The 25,314-nt window shown below is 41.1% G+C and overlaps 1 protein-coding gene across 5 annotated transcripts in view; it reads right to left on the bottom strand.

The window, feature by feature from the left end:
* The window catches only part of LOC130146035 (transmembrane protein 68), a 28,616-nt gene extending 5,605 nt beyond the window's left edge, over window positions 1-23,011 (bottom strand). The window contains exons 1-7 of one of the 5 annotated variants that reach the window (XM_056331663.1): window positions 22,711-23,005; window positions 17,400-17,730; window positions 14,858-15,022; window positions 10,106-10,299; window positions 7,889-7,949; window positions 5,971-6,110; window positions 3,824-3,954 (exon numbers count right to left, since the gene is read on the bottom strand). In XM_056331663.1, the coding sequence (XP_056187638.1) occupies window positions 3,850-3,954; window positions 5,971-6,110; window positions 7,889-7,949; window positions 10,106-10,299; window positions 14,858-15,022; window positions 17,400-17,727 (993 nt within the window). In that variant the 5' untranslated portion in view covers window positions 17,728-17,730; window positions 22,711-23,005 and the 3' untranslated portion in view covers window positions 3,824-3,849. Of the gene's footprint in view, window positions 1-1,646; window positions 3,955-5,970; window positions 6,111-7,888; window positions 7,950-10,105; window positions 10,300-14,857; window positions 15,023-17,399; window positions 22,404-22,710 lie in introns of those variants that run through there. The other 4 variants (XM_056331666.1, XM_056331661.1, XM_056331662.1 and 1 more) reach the window with 4 other exon arrangements.
* Window positions 23,012-25,314: the final 2,303 nt, after the last annotated feature.

Here is a 25,314-nt window from a genome sequence, read left to right as displayed (position 1 = left end):
CCCTGCCGTAGGCAGACACGCCTCCCACTAGACCAGGTTGCTCAAAGCCCCATCCAGCCTGGCCTTGAACACTTCCAGGCATGGGGCATCCACAGCTGCTCTGGGAAACCTGGCCCAGTGCCTCACCACCCTCATAGTAAAGAATTTCTTCCTCATATCTAGTGTAAATCTACCCTCTTTTACTTTAAAGCCATTCCCCCTTGTCCTATCACTACATGCCATTGTAAAAAGTCCCTCTCCAGCTTTCTTGTAGAACCCTTTTTAGGCGCTGGAAGGCTGCTGTAACATCTCCCCAGAGCCTTCTCTTCTCCCGGCTGAACCCCAAGTTTCTCAGCCTGTCCTCACAGGGCAGCTGCTTCAGCCCTCTGACCATCTTTGTGATTTGTGTTGAGACTACCATTCATTTTGGCTAGTTCTGAATCCAAAAAAAAAATAAAATATATATATATATACAAAAATGCATTAGCATCACTGACCCGTTTTGTAGAAACACAGTATCTTTGTCACTGGCAAGGACCTTCACAGACATAAAGTGAATAGAACTAAGAAAGTGACATCATATTGCCTTGTGAAGTTTCAGCAGACATGTTTTGGAGGATTATCTTGCTTAACATATATTTTCTGTGCTACTACACTCAAGTAGCAATTCCAGGCACTTCCATGTTTACTTTTGGTACCGTAATTTTTTTGGTGCAAATATAACACAAAAAAAAGCAGTCTAGCCTCTATGACAGGCTTAATAAGGATTAAGCACTGTAGAGCTAGCACACTGTCACCATAGCTCTATCTTTCTTTACGGAGTAATAGGATGGAGCAACTTACCGGTATACTTTTACAGCAAACCCAAGACCAGATGAATCACACAATTGTGTTGACAATGCTGATTAACTGCTCTACCTTGTATTTGCAGTGATTAACTTCACATGGAAGTATCCTAATAATAGATGTTCAGACTGAGCTCTGCTGTTACACAAGAGGACAGTAAATTGGCCAGTAGGAGTTTTGGGTCTTGCCGAGAGATAATGACAAATACCTGTTAGTACAGCAGTCAGTCTGTTTCTACCTCCAAACAACCTAAAAATGCATATCCTGGTTATGCTGTTTGTATAGAGAAAATTGGAGCATCTTCAGCATATCCAAAGGCCAACCAGGCAATCAGCGGTCTAGTCTGCTGTTGCTAAACTTTCCTTTAAATACTTCTGCCTGACCCACAGTAAACCAAAGCAGCTGAAAGGAAAGAGCCTGGTCTATAACCTTACTTGCAAGAGTCTGCAGGTCTGCTCCCTTTTTCAACAAAATGAAGTAGGTAACTCGCACCCCAAATATTTAACAATAAACCTTACTAGTCAGTATTTATGACATATTGTGGAATCTTATTGCAGTGCCTGCGAAGGCCTCCTGCAGCACTGATTACAACTATGAAAACTCACTTGATTATGTGACTTTTATCTTTTACTCCACTGTTGTCTAAATTATTTTTCCTTTAATTCATTCCTTTGGGGGCTTTGATCCTTCCACCCCTATTCAGACACTCAGCAATAAGAGCTTCTCGAGGGTACTACGTGCTGTTCAAAACCACTGAAGGTTCAGCAGGGCAGGCCATGTATAATTTCATTTAGTTCACACACAATGCAAAACTTCAGAAGCCTATTCCAGTTGTCAATTTTATTCAAATTCATTTTATCAAAAAAAAAAAAAGGTCTTCTATACATTTTTTATATATAGTAATAAATATGAAAGGCCTATACAAATATGAACACTTAAAGAGTACCAATACTGCCCTTCATTTTTTTATACTCATCTTTCAATACTTACAGGGACAAAACTGCATCAAACAGTCAACATTATTAAAATAAATTTTACAAAATCTCAGATCGCACTTGTCTGTTGTTGTCTAACAGAGCCTTTTAGACTGAGTTTTCTTTTACATATATGCAACCTCAACACAAAATATGTTCAGCTGCCTTTGAGAATTTCATTATATAAAGTAATACACATTTTCCTCAAGATGGCCAGTAAAAACAAAGTCATACTTAAGTTATACTCTGATGCTGGAATTTGGCATTATCACTTTTAATGACATACTGTGTTAACACAATATTTTTAAAAACGTTCTGATAAATTAAAAGAATACAATTGTGCCTTCAAATAAAACCCAAGTCATTTAAAGAACTTCAGAATGGTCATTTGCTTTTACATAACATAATTCTTCCTCAAGCTTTAAAAAATTTAATTCAACATCACATAAAATCCTTTTGATATAAAGTAACATCATGAAGTAAGCAAGCTTTTTGCAAACCATAATTTATAGACTCCTTCCCATAAAGTGGTATTTTTCTAACACAGGGCATCATCCACATGCACTTATATAGTTTCACTAGTATAAAGCAAAGCACATGCTTAAATAGTGGGAGGAATGGATACTAAACTGAATACAAGTGAACTTTCAAAAGTTGGCAGGGGGGCTGTTGTTTTTGTTTTTTCTTTTAAGGAAAGGTCAAACCCCAACAATATTGAAAGGAGACAATGTAATATGGCAAAAAACTCTTTTGTCTTAAGGAATTTGTCCTCATCCCAAAACTGAAGAGTACCCAGATGTTAACTTAAGAACTGGAGATTAAACTTGCTGGTAATCAGACAGAATATTTCAAATATTTCCTGTTTGGACAATAAAAGCATAGGCTTTAGTTCAGAAAAAGTATAATTTACTGTAAGTGCACAAAAGCTCAAGCCTGCAATTCTTTCCTGTTCATTCAATTGTTTTCACTTAAAAATATATAGGATTTGCCTCTCAACCCTGATTTAATAACTTATGTAAATATCTGTGTTTAAAGAATATGCATGTTTAACAGTTTATATATATAACAGTTTGCATATACTAGACTCAAAGGGTATTTGGGAACGTATATCCTGTTTTTCAAAAGAACTACTACTCTTAAAAGGAATTTTGTGCTAATTCTTTCTTTCCTTCAAAAGAAAGCTTTATAAGCTCATGTTACTAAACAGTAGTCTCATTTCCATTTCTTAAAGTTTAAATGCTTGGCTCATACTTCCAAAGGAGAATTTGCAGATTCACTGAGAAGTATACAGGACAGCTCTCTACCCAAGGCCCGATATCCAATGTGGCTCGGCTTGGAACAGCACCTGTGCTGTAGGGTTCTCGTTCACTGCATCGGAGTGGTTTCCAGTAACAAATTTATTTGGTTCACTGCAGTTCTCTAATCCACTCTCACCCCTCCAAACTCTTTCTGAGCTCACCCAGTAAAACTAAACACTTTCCACCATAGGTTTTGTGGTTCTACAGACCATAGAAAGTTGACTGTTTTCCAACAGCACTAGAGTGACAACCTGAAGAAAGATTTTATAAATGCTGTATGGCATTAATCTGGCCTGCGAAACCTAGTTACAGTGATTATGATCAAGACAGTAAGACTCTAGCTCTTCAGCAGGTCTAACATTCAGGTTAAAGAGCAACCTGGAGGGAGGGAGTAGGGGAACGACACACAAAAAAAAACAAACCAAAACAAAAAAAAGACAAGAGACCACATACATAAAGAGTCACAGCGCTGCCATTAAAAAAAAACCAAAACACACACACACACAACCACCAACCACTTTCAAGGTAGGAATGCATTTATCACAAACTAAACTTTGCTCCATTATAAATGATTTGAAGTTTGGGTTCCTGAGCTTGATACTGGATAGGAGGAAGGGGAAGGGAGTGTCTTGTATCTTCAATTATACAGCAGTATCATTAGGGCAGAATTTAAAACCTATTATTAGAAGAATGAATAAGTTACAAATATAACTAAGAATATTATACCTAAATAGTATTTTATTCAGAAGACCTTAATCTTCTTTCTTTTGTGTTTGAAATCGTTCCATTAAAGCCCTAAATATATTTCCTGGTATTTTCTGATGTTTTTCTATTAGAGCTTGGAGTGCTGCTTTTGTCTGTAAGGAAAGAGAAAAGTTTTTTGTCAGATTAAGTCATCTTTATATTGTTCATACATTAACACAATTTCTAAGCTCTTTTTTTATCCTGTCAAATGTCACAAACTACTGCAAGTTCCAAACACTATTTTTCCATATTTAAGCCCACAAGATGTGTTTGCGGAATCACTGCCAAGAAACAGACCAACAAACTATCTTTTATCCCTGGTAGCTGTGCTTACAAGCTCTGTCAGTGATACGCAATAGTAAAATGACAATGGAGTAAATTAATGAAGAGACCTAGATCTATAAAACATGTCAGCACCTGTGTGCTGTACTACAACTCAGGCACTTCTGCCTATGCCCAGGTTTGCATCTGTAACACTTCCAGTATGCAAGAACATTGCTTCTACACCTGCTTATTAGCAGCACAGGAAACACAATTTGTGTCTCAGCACATTTGGCTTCTACAAAGTAGCTATCCCTGCACCCAAGTCCTCTGAAGGAACTGGTCCTGTAAAGCATATGCTTAAACCACACCTACAATAACTGCATGTGACAGCAGTGTTTACTTTCAGTCCAAAACATAGCAGGCCAAGAAGGTAATAGCAGCTATTCTAATTAGATAAAAGCTCTACGGGGAACATTCAAAACCAGGGCAACATCCAAAAGCTATGGTGAGTACATGCTGTAACCTTCCTAATCTGCCTAGAGAAGCACAGACTGCTGAATTCTTAAGGCTAGAGACAGAACAGAGAACTATTTGTCTTTGTAAACCAGTGGTCAGCAAGGAGAAAACTGATTCTTGGTACAAGCTCCCACTGTTTTTATGAAGTATATGATCAATTGTTAAGTCCTAGGCAAAGGTTCCTGCCCACATCTCTTTATAGATCAGGTCCTAAGTGTCTCTACAGATCTAAAATTTCCATTAGGTCAAAAATTGGTGCTTAATTTTCTTCGACACATAATGGGAAAACGCATACTGTGCCATAGCCTGAAACATGAGATACAAGTTCAAAATCACTAACCAGAAGCCTAAGGGATTCACAATCTAGGTGCCTTATCTAGCAGAATTTGCACTTAAGTCAGAAACAAGCGAGGGTTGGCATAAAGGTAAAGATGCCAAATCATGTTTTAAAGTCGTTTAAGCATACATTCTCTCCTGAAAGCAAACAGTTCTGAAGTCCTGTCATACTGAACTCCCAGAAGAAACAATCAGTTTTCCATAACCAGGGCATAAAATAATGGAGATAAACATTTTAAGATGTCATTTTGCAGAGATCTAATCACAGAGTAATCAGATGAGGTGAGACACCTGCATGGTCAAGAAGAAAAATCTCTTTCTCTCAAAGTTTTCTGAATGCTAAAAGTTACCATCTGTGGACCTTTAAAAAATGGCCATTTCAGCCCCCTCCGTCTGACTGCTCCATCACTTAACTGTTCTAAGTCTGTGCACTGTGAAATCTATTAATAAACTGAATGAACATGAGAACCTGACAATCTTTTCTATAAGCCACCTAAATCTGAACTAGGGGAATGTTCAAAAGTTAATTTTGTTGGGTGAGAAGTTGGAGGAAATAGAAATGGAAACACACTATACAGCGAAATGGTTTACCTTAATTTTTTTATTGTATTGAATTTCAACAGTTTATGAACACAGGTTTGCTCTATTTGACAGACTTCAGCAGTATGTTTCTGAAAAGGCCAAGAATCAGAACATTTTCTCTGGGTGAAGTACTTAAGTCTTTATCAACTCAGAGCAGTCTTATCTGACTGAACTTCTCCAGTCCCTAAAGTTGTTTCTTGAAGCAAATATAGGGTGCAGTATTGACTTTAAAAGGCCTAGAACATCTGCAAGGCGTGGTAATAAAGATAGCATTTAAGAAGGGCGTTCAGAGTTAGGCTAGTCCAAAGCTTACCATGATTCCACCAACTTCTGTAACTAGCTCCAAGGCAGAAATTACTTGACAAGAATATTCCAGTGTTTTCTGTCACAACAGTCAATATTTTAAATATGTATATGCATATCTATCTTACCTTTGCAGTGAGTTCTTCAGCAGTTATATTTGGTTCATACGGAATGGGCTCTCCAATAAATGTACGAAGCTTGACTGGAAATCCACCGTACAGAGGAACTATTGGCAATCTTATACGTTCATATAGTGACCTAAGTATTTCTAATGTGAAAAGATTTAGGGGAAAGGAGGAAAGCAGGAGAAGGAAAAGGAAGGGTGAGGAGGAGAGGGGGGGAAAAAAAAAAAAAAAAAAAAAAGAGGAGAGACACTGATTATTCTGTAAAGTTTTTTTCCCCAGTATATCTTAAAACTGAAACTGGCTTGTCAAGTAATCCAGCCCCTGACCCAGATTCTCAAAGAGTGTGTCATCTCAAGTGCTAGTCTACCCTTGACTTTCATTTCCTAAAAGCTGTGTTAATGCTAACATCAGACTTGTTTCCACCCTAACTTGGTGTGAAATCTCTCCTCCAAAGACTAGCTGCAAAGAGAAGGAAGAAAAGGAAAAAAATCCAGGAGCTACCTCTCTGGAGAAGGGAATGCTACACAATACAGGTTACAGTCCAGCTAATTTTACAGGTTAGCATAAAAAAACCAGTATTGGAAGACTGTTCTGTTCAGTCCCACTGAGGTCTACAGGATCTAAAACAGTCTTATCTGCCTAGCCTAAAGGCCGGTCATGCTAAAACATTGGATTGCTCTTTCAGATCACGGACCAGTTGCAGTGAAACAACATGAAGAGAGAGAAAAAACAGGTATTTTGATCAGCTGTAAGAGGACACATTATCTTCCCCACATGCCACCTTCTAAGAATCTAGCCCAAATACACTCAGAACAGATTCCTTGCAGAATGGGTACTAATATTTTCTGTCTCAATTTTAGACAAGGAATTCCATTAACTGAAATGTTGGCATAAGAAAATCCTTACTGTCCAAGATGTGGAATTTTCTATACATGACCTATAAGAATAAAGAATATTCCAAACCCACTGAAACTAGAGTAACACCTCCAGTGATCAACAGAACTCAATTCCTGTAGCACCTCTGCTAGAATACAAGTAGCATGAACGATATGGGCTTCAATTTCTGCTTGGTTGAGAAGATCCTCCTGAACACAGCGACAATTAATTGCTGTATATTTTTGTATAACTTGACGAATGTGTGAATTATTCTGCACGTCTACATCTGATGCCTTGGCTTTTAATTAGAGGAGGACAGAAGTGCTTTGCCCTGCAGTCCTCTGATGCAGATGATGCCATACTTGAGGCAGAACATGTGGTGGGGAGGAGACTGTTCAGGCCCTTTCTGCTAGATGGAAAATATAAAAAACCAGGGGGTTAACACTAGCAGATCAGCAGAGATGTGGGCATCTAAACATCCCGCAAGTGGACCCTTCATATACCCATCTATTTGTGTGCTAGCTAGAAGACCCATAGAGATGAGAAAAGAGAGCAGGCAAATGACGGGGTTTATAAGGACCTGTGGTTTAGTGCTGAATACTAAACCAACTACAGATAAAATATATTTCAAACCATCTGAAGTTTAAGTGCAGGTAGAGGTGTAAGCACAGAGCTTTAGGAGGACATTTAAAGAAATTATGTGTCAGTCGCAAAACCCTATTTGCTTTGCTTCTTAACAGACAGCAGAAAACCTGGAGTTGAGGAAAAAAGTGCTGTAAATCTATTTGCCTTTTTCTGGCTTTTTTTTTTCCCTCTCTTCTACTGCTTCTGTGAAAGGCACACTTATGTGGAGGGTAACTTAGATAAGCCAATACCACATCTAATGCTGACATTAAACCTTAATAACATCTCTGAACTCTACGGGACAGCAAACTTCCAGAAACAAGGCTGTGTCAAATCTCAGATTTATATGGGGATTATTTCTACAGAGATAGGCTAAACATATATGGAAAAATAAACTACAGAAAAATAGAAAATATCTTACTTATTCCTCCTAATGTCCTAACGCCTTCTCGAACATTTTGTGTAAACATAGGAATGATGGGCTAGGAGGGAAAAAACATAATTAAGAATTTAATGAAGATACCACTATCTAAAAATTTCTACCTCAAACCCAACAAGCAAATCAATTTCAGAAGTGCTTCTCAGACAAGAACATACAGAGAGCAAAACAAGTATTCTTTAGTTCTTCCGCAATCTTCTGCCGTGAGGTTTCCCGCTCGAGAATACCATGAGATTTCAGTGAGTTACTGTTTCAGCAAGTCCATTTTCTCAAAGCAGTCCAAGATTTCAGAACCTGTGGAGCATTTAGGCCTCCCCTTGTCTAGCAGTGTTTGCACAGTTGTGACTTAAGTGGTTAAAACTCTTACCTAATTTTTAGCTATGCTCACAGGGAAGAATTCACAGGATTGGGATTCTAAACTTGTCTGATTCATCTCTGCTATGTTAATTGTATTGCTTCACACATCATGTGTCATATTTCATACATGTCCACGGTTTGTTTCTGCTGATGAATATTTGGAATGGTTGCATATTTCAAGTTTTTATTGCTGTTTTTGAACTTGCAATTTAAGATTTACAAGATTTACAAGAACCGGGAGGGGGCTGACTACTACCTGAAATTTTTTTATCATCTTATAGTATGCACTCACTGTGTATAGCATCATCAGAAATACAGAACTGTTTATGGGATTTTCAAACATTCAGATTCTTTCAAACTTTTTTTTAAAAAAGCATGGAGATGAGCTAGTAAATGAAACTTTTAAAACAGGTTGGGTTGTTTGGTTTTGGGGTTGTTTGTTGGGGTTTTGTTGGGTTTTTTTGGGGGGGGAGGCGGGGTGGTCTCTAAATAAACCAATATAACTGTAGAGAATAGAAAGAAGTGCAGTTACCTAAACCGAATGGTAACAAACTTCTTTATGCTAGAACCATCTTATTTGGAACATCCTACTTTTGACATAGAGGTAGAGATTTTTGTATGTACCAAGTTGGTTTATATCACAAAAATTTTGGCAAACAAATCACTGAAAAGAGACAACTCCAAGCTGAAGGTCCCAGTTTTAAGACACATTTTTCTGATGTTTTAATTTCCATGAGGAGTTATGTTCATGATTAAAGGTGAATTAAAGTTCATCTTCAATCTAAATATTTTCCCCACTTTCAGCCTGCCTCCAACACTATTCCTATTCTACTGCAACTCTCAGGTGTTTTTTAGGGGGAGATAAAGCTGCAAGACCTTTGCGAGTGCATAAAGGGAACTGAACACACATTCAGTAAAATAACTAGTACAACCATAGTTGAATCCCAAGGATGGTCTTTCGTGTGGTATTATAATACATTAGTAAAATGTAAATCTGTTGAAAATAGCCTGTTTGAACAATGTTATTTTTCTCCTGAGAAAAGTGACACACACTTAAAATTGGGTCTTAAAAGTATTCTATTTCTGTGTAAAATCCAGAAATTTTATCTTTGACAGTACCTAACTATAAAACCCTTGGTGTGAGACTTCCTTTCAGATTAGATATATGCAGACCTACAGACATATGCACACATCTTTCAAGTACCAATATAGAATGAGAAGGACTCTGAAACGCTTATTAAAATAGGTATAATTCAACTATTCATACACTTATGTGCCTTTCACAACTGGTCCCATATGAATAAGTATCTGCCTGCTGATCAAGTGCAATGCTACATATTAGAATTGAAGAGACAGCTCACACTAGCGAACAGCATCTGCTACCACTGCTGCATGCCCTAGACATCCCTTACTACCATAAAATGCCACTACAGGATGTAGCGCCAGTGAATCCATACTGTGCTGGGTCACGGTATACTTCAGTGACAGGGGAAACAAATGTTCATGTTGCTTTCCAACCATTCTGGTCAGGGGTTACACCATCACAATCCTGACCAGGTACATGTAAAAGAGCATAGGCTTGTAATGTAGAAACCGTCCTGGACCTCACCTCTCATTCCTTTAAACTCTGGATTTCCTGACGACACTATTCTTAGCTGACTCCAAAGCCACCTTATCAAAAGCGACAAGAGACTTGAAATGTAGTTATGAGAGCAAATAGACCATACTCACGCTACTCAGCAATGTCACACCAAATATATGATAATCCAAACAGCTTTCCCTAGAAGAAAGTACTAGTAAGTCAGCATTCCTTGCTTCTCTTCTGTGATCTGTCATACTTACCACTTTTGCATCAATGGCCACTTGAGCAAAGCCCTTCCGATTACCCCAGATTATAGTATACATTTCATCACTAAAGAGTGCTTCCCGAACTCCACCTGGGGCAATAGCTATCAGATAGCCCTTCTTCAGAGCACTGACACATTCTTCTTTTGGTCCATGCATAACTCCATGTACATCAAGTAATATTTTAAAACCTGTAGGGTAAGAAAATATTAATTCAGAAAATGTTAATTCATACTACCATTGAGTACAGATTTCCAATACAGAACACAACAGCTAAAATTTATTTTATATAATAACCTGTAACCCAAAATCAAAGATGATTGTAGAGGGACTGAAGCATTAAGTCCTACGTATAAATTTTGGTCTAAAAAGTTGAAGATTTAGGGGTTTCAGTGGCTTTTTATCACAGTAAAGTCAGGTGCTATCTCACAATCAGAACGAAATTGGAAAAAGCTGGCAAGCACTATGCCATCTTTCACATGCCCCTTCAAAGGAGTTGTTAAGTTGGCTGCAGGGCACTGGCTCCTTGCCCAAGCTCTACTTTTCAAATGTAGCACAGTCCTAATAAAGTGCAACAAGAGAAAATACCAGTAAATTGTTGTGGGTTTTTGTTTTGTTAACTTCGGCAAACAAAAAGTAGTCTGTGCACAAGGAGAATGACAAAGAAAATGCAGCATTCTGTGTTACACATCACTGCAGGAACTGACTCCCTGGTTCAGTCTGTAAGTACCCTGATGGCCTTTCACACACAAAGGTATCTGGCAAGCCTGGATTGGGTATATTCATCTTAGGTTAAGATTTTTCATTTACTGAAGCTTTTAACTGTAAAGTTATATAAACTCCTTATATCATCTTAAATTTGAAATGTCATACTGACACTGCTCTTCAAGAAACGGCAGAACATCAAAAGTTTGCTTACAAGCATCAAATGGGTGCATACCTAATCAATTTAGACAACTAGCGTAATGTGAAAGAACACAACTAGCATAAACCTCTGTTTGCAGGAAATCAATCATGTCTGCTTGGTTCAATAAATTTTAAATACAGTATTTATGAGTACTGCATACCAAAAAGGGGAACTTTAAATGACTAAACAGTATGGGAAAGATACTTCTCTTTCTTGAAGTTTCCCAACAACCTTATCAGCCACAGACAAGGACACAGAACAGATCTAGTTGAGTTTGCCCCTCAGTAACAGATTTTCATTTCTTAACCTCAGGTTAACAAATGAATAGCTGTTACTACGATCACATATTTGTTACATACACACACACAGACAGAAGTCCAATACAGTTAAGACAGAGATCTGTCTTCTCTTACAGCCTGCATAAAGTAAGGGCTTGGGAAGGAGACCATGGGGCAGCATAGCATTAGTTTATACTTAACTAAACTCTGATCTCTAACCAGTCTTTGTAGTTTGTGTGAATATAATTACTCCTGATTTATATCTATACACAACTGGGATCTGTCTGAAAGCATAACAACCGAACACAAGCTGTATTGCACCTGTCTCATATTCTGCTGTGCCTGCCTCGCAGACTGCTGATGACACTAGCAGTTTTCATCTACTAGCATTTGCAAAGAAATAGTGTTTTCCTAAAGTAATTTAATTTCTCTCAGGTGCTTTGTATGTGGGATCTTCAATAGCTGGTTTTTACATTTTACATTCCCAAACTAAAGTTCTCTGGAATGTACGTAGTAGGAAGCTGCCTGTCTCCAAGTCCCCTTCTGTCAGTGAGTTCAGGAAAGAGACAAAACAGTCCTAAGAAGGGTTGACCCGAGCAGGAAAAGAGACTCCAATGAAGCAGAAGCTGTGAAGATGGTTTTCCTTTCTGCATTGGACACACTGGGAACGGGGGGAGGCTGATAGAGCAACACCATGAGTCCATCCACTGCATAGGTCGGAAAAAAAAGAACAGAATATAGACAGAATACAGGCAAAAAATTGTAATACAAAATAGTGGTGTGGGGGGGTTTCAAGTCTTCACAAAATTTCTCAGGTTTATTTCCCCCTTGGCTTTTAGCATAAGCCTTATATCCTTAGCTGTACCTTATAGCCCAGCCAGCAGATCATATGTTACTAGCAATACCTCTGCTCCAGTAGCAAAGAGGAAAAACGTGGCTCCATTAGAGCAGCAGAGTGGAGTGGCCCTGAAGGGGCAGAGAGGGTATTCTGAACCCAAGGCAAAGGTCACTGAGGAGTCAGAAGAAACACTGGGGTCATACCTGGCTGTTGCATGAAAGTGACCAAGAATTTATTTTTCCACTTTGAAACAACAAAACAACTCTCAAAGTTATCTAAATACAGTTTTTCAGCCTTCCAGAGCATGAAGGGATGCCAATCTGTCCAAATACCAAGAAGTCTAAACTTAATTTTATTCCACAGTTCAACCTGGACTTGCCCCAGCATACTCTGCTCCTATTGTCTACAACATTGTGTCCACACCAATGTTTGAAAACCCTTTGGAGAGTGCCCAGTAATGCATTTAACACTTATCTCAAAGTGCACTATATACATTTCTCTAGCTTAGCCCCAGCGACTGTAACAACATAGGTGCTGTCAGCTACCTGGTAGCAAGATGGTAAGGATGTCACCATTTTTCTATGACTGATCATAACGACTACAGAGAGAGAAGAATCATTTTGACCGTTGAATCCAACCTTCCACAACTGTAGGTAACCATGCATGTATTATCTGCAGAACATCTAGTCCACAAGACACTTTGCAACACCTTGTATATTTAACAGGCAAGAAGCCACAGCTCCTTTGCTCTGGGACTTTATAGGAGAGGGATTGTCTTAGACCCCTAAAACAGCAGGCAGCCTTTTGAAGAGGGATGACTCTAGGAGGCAAACATGGCCTATGCTATAGGAAAGGGTGATGGAGAAGAACACAAGCAAAAGCACAGTCCTCACTGCACTCTTTAGGAAACTATTTTCTCTTAACCGTTGAGAAATCGAAGTATTCCTGAGCATTACACAGCTAAGGATCTAGAAGAACCAGAAACAACTGAAATGTTTTTTTTTTCCCCTATCATTAACCTCCAGTTTCTAAAAGAAAAAGGGGGAAAAAAGAAGCCACAGGACCATATCTCATATCCTTCTGCTCCAAAATGCAAGCAACAGAAGCATACATAGTATAAATATAGTACAAACGGAGACAATGAAATAATTTCCTTTTGCATCGACATGAAAGAAAGATGCATTAGGCTACGTTCAATAGCAATCTTCAGATATCTGTATGTCTCCTGTTAGGTTAGATTCCCTTCCATAAGTTATCAAGCTGTATCTTTCAACACTAAGCAGTAAGGAGAGGCACGTTTGACTCCTTGAGGCTCACACATCTCTTAAGAGGCACAGCAACATTTTACAAGCACACACCAGTTAAATGCAGTTAATTCAGGACAGCAGTGCCCCATGCAGAGGATGCAATCAGATCATGTACTGGCAATTGCATACTGGCATGGACCTGAGATTCAGATTCATAGGTCAAGCCATTCCTCACAGCTATTCATAGTAGATTCAATAATCATAAAAACAGAAGGATCATTAAATCATTTAATCCAAGTGTGTCTAACAGCCCACAGACTCCCGAAGCCCACCCCTCCACACCCACCATTTCTCCTCCATTGAGCAAAATAACTTTTGGTTAACTAAAACATCTCCTGAAAAGGCATCCAATTTAAGCTGAAGATTTAATCAAGATCAGGCAGTCTTAGTACTAGGATGAAATTTTGGCAGTCTTCCTGGTTTGATTCACAAGAGAAGCAGCATCTATTTGGGTTGCCCATCACAGGTTATTGTGCAGATTTCAAAACACAACCCAGAACATTATCTGGGCTCTTTGAGCTCATCTTCCCTGAATACCCTTAATTCATTCACAGAACCAGAGATTTATATGGTTGGAAGGGACCTCTGAAGGTAATGTAGTCCAGCCTCCCACTGAAAGCAGGTCTAAATAGATCAGGCTGTTCAGGGCCTCACCCACTGGAGTTTTGAAAGTCTCCAGGGATGGAGATTCCCCAACTTGTCTAAGCAATGTGTTCAAGTGTCTGATCACCCTCGTGGTAAAATACTTTTCCACACATCTAATCAAGATTTCCTGTGTTGAAACTTGTCTCTGTCACTTCTCATTCTACTGCTGTGCACCTGTGAGAAGTCCGACTCCCTCTTCTCTGCACCCTCCCATTAGGTTGCTGAAGACAGCAGTAATATCTTCCCCCACCCCTACCTGGTACAGACCAAACAAATCCAGTTCTCTCAGCCTCTCCTCATACATCGCATGCTCCAGCTCCCCATCATCCACTGAACACTCTAATGTGTCAATGTCTGTCTTGTACTGTAAAGTCCCAAACCAGACACCATATTGCAAGATGTGCTTGCACAGGTGCCAAGCCGTGGGGGGAAAAAAAAAAAAAAAAAATCTCTTCACTCAACCTGCTGTCTACACTCATGCTAAAAAAAGCTCAGCATGCAGTTCATCATCTTTGCTGCAAGGGCACGATGCTGACTCACGCTCAACTTGTTGCCCATTAGAACGCCAAAGTCCTTTCCTGCAAAGCCACCTTCTACCCAGGGTACTGTCGTATGGGATTGCTCCATCCCAGATGCACAACTTCACATTTGCTTTTGCTGAACTTCATGGTGTTCTGACAGCTGTGTTCCTATGGCAAAATTTTTATTAATTACACCATTTCAAAAAAATAATTAAGAGTTCTCAAACTGATTGTTTATAATGAAGTATGTTACCTGGTAATCTAAAGACGAAGTGATCCGCTACTACATGGCAGTATCTCTTCCTTTCTATAAGAAGTCTAGCCGTGAAATAGACATAGTCAGCAGGAGTAGCTCCATGATAAAACACAATAAGCCCTGGTCCTTCAGGAATATTTTCAGCACCATGAAGCTCATAACCTGTTAGGAGTTAAAGGCATAACAGATGTCAAAGTTTAATACAATTCTATCCCAAAGAAACTAACTCACAGCAAATTGGTGAACAAACTGATAGCTATTGAGAAGTGGTAAGAGCAAAGTGACAGCTAAAAAGTCAAGAGGTGACTTGCAGCATTTACTAAGTGGCTTTCACAGGGCAAGTTTCATTTAAAGCAGAAGAGCCACATTTAAAGAAAAAACAACAAAAAAACCCTGAAAACAAAGCACCCGGTCTGACTGTCTTGAACTATATACTTCTTCCCTATTTTTTCAGTTCACTCTCTTCAAGGCTGTAGAGTCCTCTGAATCAATCTTTCAAGAGAAATCACAATTAAGAATTGGATAGGAGTCATGAAAAAAAATCTATTTCGAGCTATTATTTACCTTTCAAAGTTCATTGCCACCAGTAACTTTTAGATTTGACGTGACAGCATCCATTTACAGATCTCCTTTTACTTCAGGGTATGAAGCTTATTTTTGTTATTTCTCTGAGTTATACTTGCTATACTTTTTCCATCACTAATTACTAAAAGTATTTGGGGCTTTGTAAGCTTAATTGCAAGATACATAGACACACACAAGTTTCTTACTGAACTTATATTTCTAATTAAGTTAACAGTGCAGAATATATTCAGTTAAAAAATATCAAAATGTGTCAGTATAGAACATATTCAGTTAATATTGAGCAGTATTGTTACAGTATCTTGTTTATGTTGTTTGGGGTTTTTTAAATAAACAAAAAACCTCAAACCCTTTCACTTCTTCCAAAGTTAATCAGGTCTGCAATTCCCATTCCATTAATTTTTAATTCTGAAGGTACTCTTGGTTCTTCTCACTCTATTTTATTACCCATACCTGTAGAGTCACAACATATTGCAAGCCTATCATCTGTATGATACCAACTGACTACTGTGCTCCACACCAGCCAGTCATAACCAGAATGATGCCTACATCTAACATTTGCATAATACATGTAAAGTTACAGGCATCACACACCAGTTTGGGGTTTTGGTTTAGGGGTTTTTTGTTGTGGCACTGATTTGGGGGTTTGTGGGTTTTTTTCCAGTGCTGTGATTTCAAGATGAAGATTTCTTCCTATGACATATTGATAATCAAGTGGGGAAAAAATAATTGCAAAACATTTCATTCTTTAGCAAGAGAAGTTTATAGAGAAGATGAGAGCAGCTGGCAGGGCAGAAAAGTCACAACTGTCAACAAGGGGCAGGATAAGAATCTTTTCTGCACAAATAAAAAGTTAGATCTTACAAAAAGAAAAAGTTACTACAGATGAAAAGAGCCAAGATCTTAAAAAAATCATTTTCTTATGAAAAAAAGTAAATAGCTTTTTATTGTGAAGTGAGCATTTTAAGCTCTTTGATGTAGCTGTTGATTTTGATCTAGTATACTTTCCTAGATTTGAAAGTTACATCTTAGTCTTACAAAGCCTATCTGATACAGTCGCTGCACCATCTGGTTATCAATGCCTTGAAAACTCGCTTCCCTTTCACTAGAGAACAAATAGAGATGATTTTCAAGAAGGATTTGTTCTTTATGTAAATTGCTCTTAAACATCTCTTTTTCCTTTAAATGCATCTAGACTGAATGGTTCTGAAAGAGGCTTAGGATTTCCTTAGAAAGAAAAGCCAAATCATTTATTAAGTCTGTCTTTATAAAAGAAATAATAGTAGAAGGACAAGGAACAGAGCCCTTCGTTTTGACATTCTAGCAGAGAAAGTAGTTTTCAAAAACACATAGAAAGAAAATAAAGTATGGTTCCGTAACAGCTTTAGGCTCTAAAGTCAATTTGAAGTAGACAACTAGTGAGTGAACTGACACCAAGTGCTCCTTTAAGGCATCATTTGGCATTATACGTAAAAGACTGGTTAAGTGCAATTAAATTATGCTAACGTTCTGACATACTAGCTCTCAGGGAGCTGGCATTTGACTTCCAATGTTTATGTATTGACTCTGAAATAATGCAGTTAATTGATCTAATTTTTAACATAGCAAACATTTCGGGTCCTCCTGGCATGACGAAATCCAGGAGTAGTTATAAAAAGTAAAATAGAAAAAAAAAGTAAACAATTTTTAAAAATTGCATATATATTCAACTGGATGAAAGATCTCATTTGGTAGCAGCAAAGAAATAATGTGTAAGACAAAATATCTGACAACCAAAGAAGTCTGAATGGCTTTTTTTTCTCCCAAGCATCACTGGCAGTCATTGATAAAAACAGAAAAAAATGGCCTGAATTTTAGATTTCATGCAACAACAACAATATATATATTGAGAATCCTGAAAGGTAAACTAGGAGTAAGAGCTTCAACAGTTTTTAACGAAAAATCAGATCTCACTTACCATGCCATATTCTTCCATGTCCATCCCATAGGGTAGCTAACATTTGTCTTGCACCATCCCAAAAATCATTGGAATAAGCTTCCTTTAGTTCATTCTTTCTTTTATAAATATGAAGAAGGAGAATGGAAGCATAGAAGAGGATGACAAGAACTCCTGGAAGCAGAAAAACTACTGCGAGTGGAAAAAGCACCCATAAAAGGTAGACTGCATAACTCAGATAATCTTCAATATGCTCCACACCAGTCCATTCTCTCAGAATGTGAGTCAGGCAGGTTAAGTAGGACACAGGTATAGGTCCTGCAGTACAGGATTCATTTCCACCTATCATCTCCTGTTTAATTAAAAAAAAAAAAAAGTATGAATAAATCCTCAAAAAAGATAGACCTGTCTATCCTGTTTAATCATGCAACCTCTCCCATGCATTTTATTCATACACCATTTACCCCATATCCAAGCAGCACCTATTGGACATGTAATGGCTCATGCAGCAAAACTTTCACTTGGATTTTTCCAGTCCCTTTCTTTTGTGTAGTGGAAATGCTGACAATTTTGATTGAGAAAGATAGTGCAACTGCTTAATCTCAGGCTAAGATTTTTCTCTCACTTAAAACTGTTCAGCTTAAGCATATCTAGAACATTTCTACTGTTACCAATACCAATTTATACTGCATTTTCAATTTTCAGAAAGCTGTAGTGATTAGTCTTATTTACTGTTCTACACAGTAAGCAGTACACTCAGAACCTTCTCCCAAGCACTTCTACAACAGGGAACAGCACGATCTCAGATCCAGTGTTATAAAAAAACCTGCTGAACACTTCCACTAACCACAAGCATACAATGACTCTAGAAGAAGATGACATCAAATAAGCAAGTCTCACTCCTGCAGAGACCTTTAACTGTACCTGGAAATTTTACAGACAGTGAAGCACCAAGTCCCAGAGCACAACACAGAGGCAGCAGGAAGGACAAGGGAAAAAGATCACAGAAGTCCTCTAAAAGATTTAACTGCTCTGGCTGTAGTGTGCCTATGTATAAGAATCTCTCTTCTCCAGCACCAGCTCCTAAGAAGTTTCAGGGCTAGACCTCTCTGGGATGATATTCCAGGCTTTCTATAATTCTGGAGCAACATTTGTTTATTAGCTTTATATGATTTAAGGGCATCATGGTTTCACTTGGGATAGAGTTAATTTTCTTCTTAGTAGCTGGTGCAGTGCTGTGTTTTGGATTTGGTGTGAGAAGAGTCTTGACAACACACTGATGTTTCTAAGTGTAAACATTACCCAGCAACAACAAGTCAAGGACTTTTCAGTTTCTCAGGCCCTGCCAGCAAGAGGGCTGGAAGGGCACAAGAAATTGGGAGGGGACACAGCCAGGACAGCTGGCCCCAACTGGCCAAAGGGATATTCCATACCATATAACGTCATGCTGAGTGTATATAAGCTGGGAGATGAAGAAGGATCAGGGCGATGTTCAGCATTAATGGCGTTTGTCTTCCCAAGGAACCATTATGTATGCTGGAGGCCCGCTTTCCAGGAGATCCTGAACACCTGCCTGCCGATGGGAAGCAGCGAATGAATTCCTTGTTTTGCTTTGCTTGCATGCATGGCTTTTGCTTTACCTGTTAAACTGTCCTTATCTCAATGCACAAGCCTTCTCACTTTCACCCTTCCGATCCTCTCCCCAGCCCACTGTGGGGGGAGAGAGTGAGCAGCTGTGTGGCGCTTAGTCGCCAGCTGGGGTTAAATCGCCACAAGGGGAAAACTTGCTATTCACTTTATCTTATAACCATGGGACAACCTGGATGCTTGGCTATCTTCTACAGTTCTAGAACAACATTAATAATGCCTTAAGGCAAAAATGTTACCCAGTCTAGAATAAAGTTTTGGTCAAGACTTCAGGTAACTGATAGTCAAGACCAAGAAGAAAAACATGTTGCAACTATAACGTAGGCTTGTTACAGAGAAATGGATTAAGAACAACAATTTCTGAAAAAATATAAGCTTGGTGTTATGTTTTGGCTTTTTTAATAAAATGTGACTTTCAGCATGTATGACTGCAGAGTTTCTATGCCTAGATGGACATGTGTCTATCAGTCCTTTACTGTTAAAAGTGACTGAAATTCAGGAGATAATTAATACTGTCAGAACCACAGTGATAAAAACTATGAAAATCAGTCTTACTCCACATTCGCTATGATATGTTAAAACATGTACTAGAGCAGAACTCATCTCACATTTTCTGGTCTCAATTTTTTCTCCCATTCTGATAGAGCAAACGGATGTTCCTTTTCCTTCTGTTTTGAAATCTGCCTCTACCCACATTGCTCAATGTGACATCTCTTAACAAGAAGAAAGCTGATCTGGTGACAAGGACTTTGCTCCCACGATCCATGCCTGTTCCACTAGCTCAGGTTTACAACATTTTGCTCCCCAGCATGTTCCTGAAGACAATGTGACAAGCAGCTCGTTTACCTTCAGTGATATATAAGCACTTAGTGACATGCACTTCACTGATTCCATGCACACGTGTTTTGCAGTGTGAATTAGGGGGAAAGGACAGGAGAGAGTGCATGTGTGGGAGAGCAAGAGAAAGCTCCTTTTCATTCCAGTTGCCAGAGCCAAACTCCAGAACCCGTCAGGCAGCAAACACCCACAGCAATTACAAGAAACACAACTTGTGAGCCCAAGCAGGATTCAGGAGCAGCATCCAACACTACAACATTTATCAGACTGCTATGCCTGGGCTTCTCCAGTGGTTCCACCACTAGTTCCACTAGGTTCCACTTTAGCTAGTAAGCTAAAGAACAACATGGGAGTATGGGTTATGGCACAGAAACATTTTTCAAAACTGAAGAAGTGATTATATAGCTTTAAAGATTACTTAGAAGTTATACTCTCCCACCTATTATATTTTTAATTGTTTATGGCTTTCTCCAAACACAAAATCCTCCTCAAGTACATTTAAATCCTGTCCACACACGTTCAGCCTTGCAAAACATTACTTGTCCTTTTGCCTGTAGTGCTAAATGCAATACCTCAAACGCAATCATGACAGTTTTATAAGTTCACTTGCAGATCTATGCACCAACCTGTAACAGAAATTAAAATCTGACAAATTCTTTGCTGTCAAGCACGCAGGAGACATCTAAGCACTGCCTTGTCTTAGGGACAGTCAACTCTACTCTGAATGACATTGTTTCCTCACCTTGAAGAGAATTATAGGATTATTTATATCGGAAAGACTCATTGTACAGCACTTGTCCAACCTCTTGCTAACTAGGGAGTTAGCTCAGGTTGCTCAGGGCCATGTCCAGTCCAGTTTGTAACATCTCCGTCGATGGAGATCCCACTGCTTCTCTGGGCCCCTAATCCAGTGCTTGACCACCCTCACGGTGAAAATGTTTCTCCGTTACTCTAGGTAGTATGCCCCTTACAGCAATTTGTGCCTGTTGCCTTCTGTGCCTTTGCTGAGAAGAATCTAAGCCCCCCCTCTCTATAACCACTCATTAAAAGCAGTGGTAAGATCCCCTTTTAAGCCCTCTCTGGGTTAAACATGCAGAGCTCCCTCAGCTTCTCCACAGACACCATGTGCTCCAGCCACCTAACAATGCTGGTGGTCCTTCTCTGCACCCCTTCCAGTTTGTCAGCATCTTTCTTGTACTGTACGGCTCTAAACTGGACTTGTCTCAAAAGTGCTGAAAAGCAGGTAATAAATATTTCCTCTATCTAATGGCTTTGGCCTTGCTAACATAGCCCAAAATGTAGCCAGTCATTCTCACTCATACTAGACTTACCGTCCACCAGATAAAGGCCTTCTCCAGGCCTTTACCTCCTGTAACTTTGCTCTCTGTGTAACAAGTCCAGCATTTCTTCTGATCACCCATGGTACATCCACAAAAATACTCTGTATACAAACCCAAGTGTGATTTATGTTACTGCCACACTGAACACCCTACCAAAGGCAATGAGGAAGGGAAGACAGATTCTGTCTCCATGGTCAAAAAAAAAAGCACAGGATGCTCCACAGTGAATAAAGGTCCAACATAGCTCATATATGCTACCAACAGATAACGTCATTTTGGTCTGTTCCGACTTTACAGCTGTCTACTCAACTGCTCAGAGCTGTTACAATCACAAGATAAAGCACACTGTCATCTAGAAACACCAACAATGTGACTCTGATTAGGACCTCACCCAAGCAAAGAGAGACTGTCCTGCCCTCCTTGTCAGAGGTCTTCCAACATCTATCACCATGCAAATCTAAAAACCACAATGGGGTGCAGTACTGCTAAGTCTCACCCTTAAACAATTTACAGGCCGAATCCCTCTATAACATGAGCATTACCCTTAAAGAGCTTCTTATTTTAATCAACATCACTAGCACATTTCCTGTTGTGACCAAATTAGGCATTTTTAATTTAAGTTCTAAGTTCCTAATAGAGCAGCTTACATACATTTTCACCAGATGAAAAAGATGCAATTTCTCATTAGACTTACGCTTAAGCTTAAGGTTTTATGCTGGTGGTGAAGTGGAAACAAGGCTAACACACAATTCCTTTCACTGACTTCTAGTGCGTGACCCCGAAAAGCCCTTAACTAGACCACAACAGTGGTCTTCAGCTGCAGTTAGCAGGCACTGGACTAACCGAGGACCTACTGTCATGCTAGAAGCAGCAATTATGGAAAGAGACACAAATATGGAAAGTATGATTTCAGCACGTATATGAAAGGTGTAAGTGGAACCTCTGGAGAACATTCCAGTAGCTCCAAATGAGGAAGATACTGGAAAGCAAGAGTTATGACATGCCCTCGCCAACAGAAATACGCTGCTTTCCATCACGTTGGTCGTATTAGCAAGGCCACCACAAACACAAAAATCTTGAGGACTCTGATAACCCTGCTAATGGCTTCTGGACTGGAGAGACCCTGAAGTCAGAGGGTGGTTTGCCCTTGCTTGGAAGCCAGGCCCAGCCCAGCTCCGTGCTGCTACAGCCGCAGGACAGCAGCTACAGCCGCAGGACAGCAGCTCCTTCCGCAGCAGCCGGGGGCGGCGGGCGAGTTTGGCCGAGGAGGGCACAGGCCCGGGCCCGGCCCGGCCGCTCAGCTGAGCTGCACCGCACCGCGCTGCGGCCGCAGCCCCCGCCCGACAGCGGTTAGAGCCAGGCCCCAGGCCGCTGCCGAGCCCGGCCACTGCCGATCCAGGCAAGCCGCCTCCCGCCCGCGGCCTACGGGGTGGCAGCGGGGGCCGGGGCCAGGCCCGGCCCGGCCCGGCCCGGGGACCCCCCCAGCCCACTCGGCAGCGCCCGCTCACCTTCCTCTGGCGGCGGCGGCTCCGGCTCCAGCCCCGCGCCCGTGCCGGGGCCTGCTTTTACTTCTGCGCCCGCCGCCCCCGCGGAGGCCGGGTGCCCGCGGGGCGGCCAGGCTAGGGCGGCTCCCCACGGCGGGGCGGAGGCGGGAGGGCACCGTGCCGCCGGCGGGCGGGAGCGGAGAAGGCGGCGGGGGGGGGGGCCGGGACGTGCGCGGAGGGAAAGAGGACAGCGGCGGAGGGGAGGGGGGAACTCCGCGCCGCCTGGGGCGCGGGAGCCGCCCGGACCGCGTCTGGCACGCACCGCCCGACGCTTCCGGCGGGAGAGGAACGGGCGCCGCCAGGGGGCGCGCGTTGCCCGCGAGTGAGAGGGGCGGGGCGGGAGGGGCCTGGCGCGGCGGCAGGCGCAGGGCGGAGCCTCACCGGGGCGGAGCCTCACCGGGCCGGCCCGCCGCGGTCCGACCGGCCCAAACCGCTGCTGCAGCGCTTTCCGCGGCCGCTGGCCCGCCGGGCAGCCCTTCAGCCCGGGGGTGAAGACGGGCTCCTCACAGCCACCCCGCTGCGTGCCCCCAGGCTACGGGGCCGCCCCCCGCGGCGCTGCAGCCTGGCGGCTGTGCCCCTTGTGCAGCCCCCGGGTGCCGGTCAGCGCAGCGGCCGCGCTGCTCTGGCCCCGGCCCCGCTGCCTGCCTGCGGGCTCGCTCGCTGCGCCGCCGCCACGGCCGGCTGCCGCTGGCGTTTGCACCCACCCGTTCGACTTCGGGGGCTGTGCAGCCGCGCCTTTGCACGACTGCATTTGCACTGCTGCTGCCCAAGGAATTTACTTTCCCAGCGTTACCGGTAGCATATTTTTCCCCAATGCAAAATCTGGTCATTTGAGCTGGGTAACTTCACATACGGAAAGTTAAGACCTTGCATTGCTCATTGAGCAAACTATACCCAAAAAGACTCATAAATGCAGCTTACGTTTTAAGGCAAGTACAAGTCATTTGCATTTGCAGTTTTTCCTTCGTTGTTGTATAACAGAGGCTAGAAAATATGTGTAGCAGAGGAGCGATCTGATCCAAAATTGAAAGAAATACTTGTTATAATACCAGTTCTACTTCTGGCATTCCTCCAATACTGCTCTGAACAGAACATAAATTTAGGGGGCGGGCTTCTAAAACAATATTATAATAACTGCTCTTCATTAGAGCAGTTACCATAATGTTTCTGGGAAAAAATGTTTACTTTTTTATTAGAAAAATCACTGTCATACATCTCTCAAAACTACTCACATCACTCAATAATAGTTTTGTCTATTCCCTTGAAACCCCAGAACTGACAGAAGACAAAAGCAGACGGAAGTAGTAGAAATTTTTACTCCAGCTCACTTCAGCTAAGCTGCAAGTAATACAGGGATGCTGCTGTAAGACAAAATAGCCCAGGAAAAAGTTGAACTTTCTTATCAAACTGTTAACAGGCATCTGAGACATGCAAGATCTAGGCTGAAATCCCTGCTCTGAAAGATAATCAATGCTCTGATTACATATCCACTGTTCAAGACCAAGGCTCTGTTCTGAGTTGCAGCATGGCACCTAGCACCAAGTCTACGGAGACTTGCTGTGCAAATTCAGATGACTATGGTGGTTTAATTCATCTAAGAATCATTTAGGTTGGAAAAGACCTTTAAGATCATTGAGTCCAACCACTAACCTAGTACTCCCAAGTCCACCACTAAACCACAGCCCGAAGTGCCACATCTACACACCCTTCGAACACCTCCAGGGATGGTGACTCAACTCCTTCCCTGGGCAGCCTGTCCCAATGCTTGACAACCCTTTTGGTGAAGAAATTTTTCCTAATGTCCAATCTAAACCCCCCGGTGCAACTTGAGGCAGTTTCCTCTTGACCTACATCACTTGTCACTGGGGAGAAGAGACTGACAGCCCCCTTGCTCCAGCCTCCTTTCAGATAGTTTAGAGAGCAGTAAGTTCTCACCTGAGCCTCCCTTTCTCCAAGCTAAACATCCCCAGTTCCCTCAGCTGCTCCTCACAAGACTTGTGCTCTAGACCCTTTACCAGCTTCGCTGCTCTTCTTTGGACACGCTCCATGATGATGCTAATGTGCTTGAAAAATAGGATAGTCAGAGAATGATGCTGTCGAGTCCTGCATCGTTTCTGCAATACAAGGAATGGTTTCAGATTCTGGCTGCTCTTAATTCCTCTTGATTCTTCATTTGTGTCCATTTTTGTATTTGATAGCTGTTTCTTTTAGTTCCTTTTCTCATCTGACTTAAGCTCAGGCTCTGAATTTCAGCTTATATTGTTGGAGTGCACTGTGTAAGACTGCATGGTTTGAATGGCTGTTCACATCCAGGCCTATCAGTCAGCACCTTGATTTGCTTTCATTTATCATCTCCTATGCATGCTGAGTCTCTGCTGGGAGAAAAATCTGCCTGCCTGCATATAGCAATTATAGTTAAGGTGTTCAAGTAAACATTCCTATGTTTTAAAACAGAATTGAGATTTTTCAGGACAGGATTCTTGTCTTTTTCCTCTAGGGAAATAACTCACCTGTCTATCCAGCTCCCTTCTCCAGATGTGCAAGAAATACTTGTTGAGAAGCAGCATG

This window comes from Falco biarmicus, chromosome 3, assembly GCF_023638135.1.
Source record: "Falco biarmicus isolate bFalBia1 chromosome 3, bFalBia1.pri, whole genome shotgun sequence".
In the NCBI taxonomy this organism is placed as follows: domain Eukaryota; kingdom Metazoa; phylum Chordata; class Aves; order Falconiformes; family Falconidae; genus Falco; species Falco biarmicus.
The sequence above is the reverse complement of the archived record's forward strand: the minus strand, read 5'-3'. Positions and strand labels throughout refer to the sequence as shown.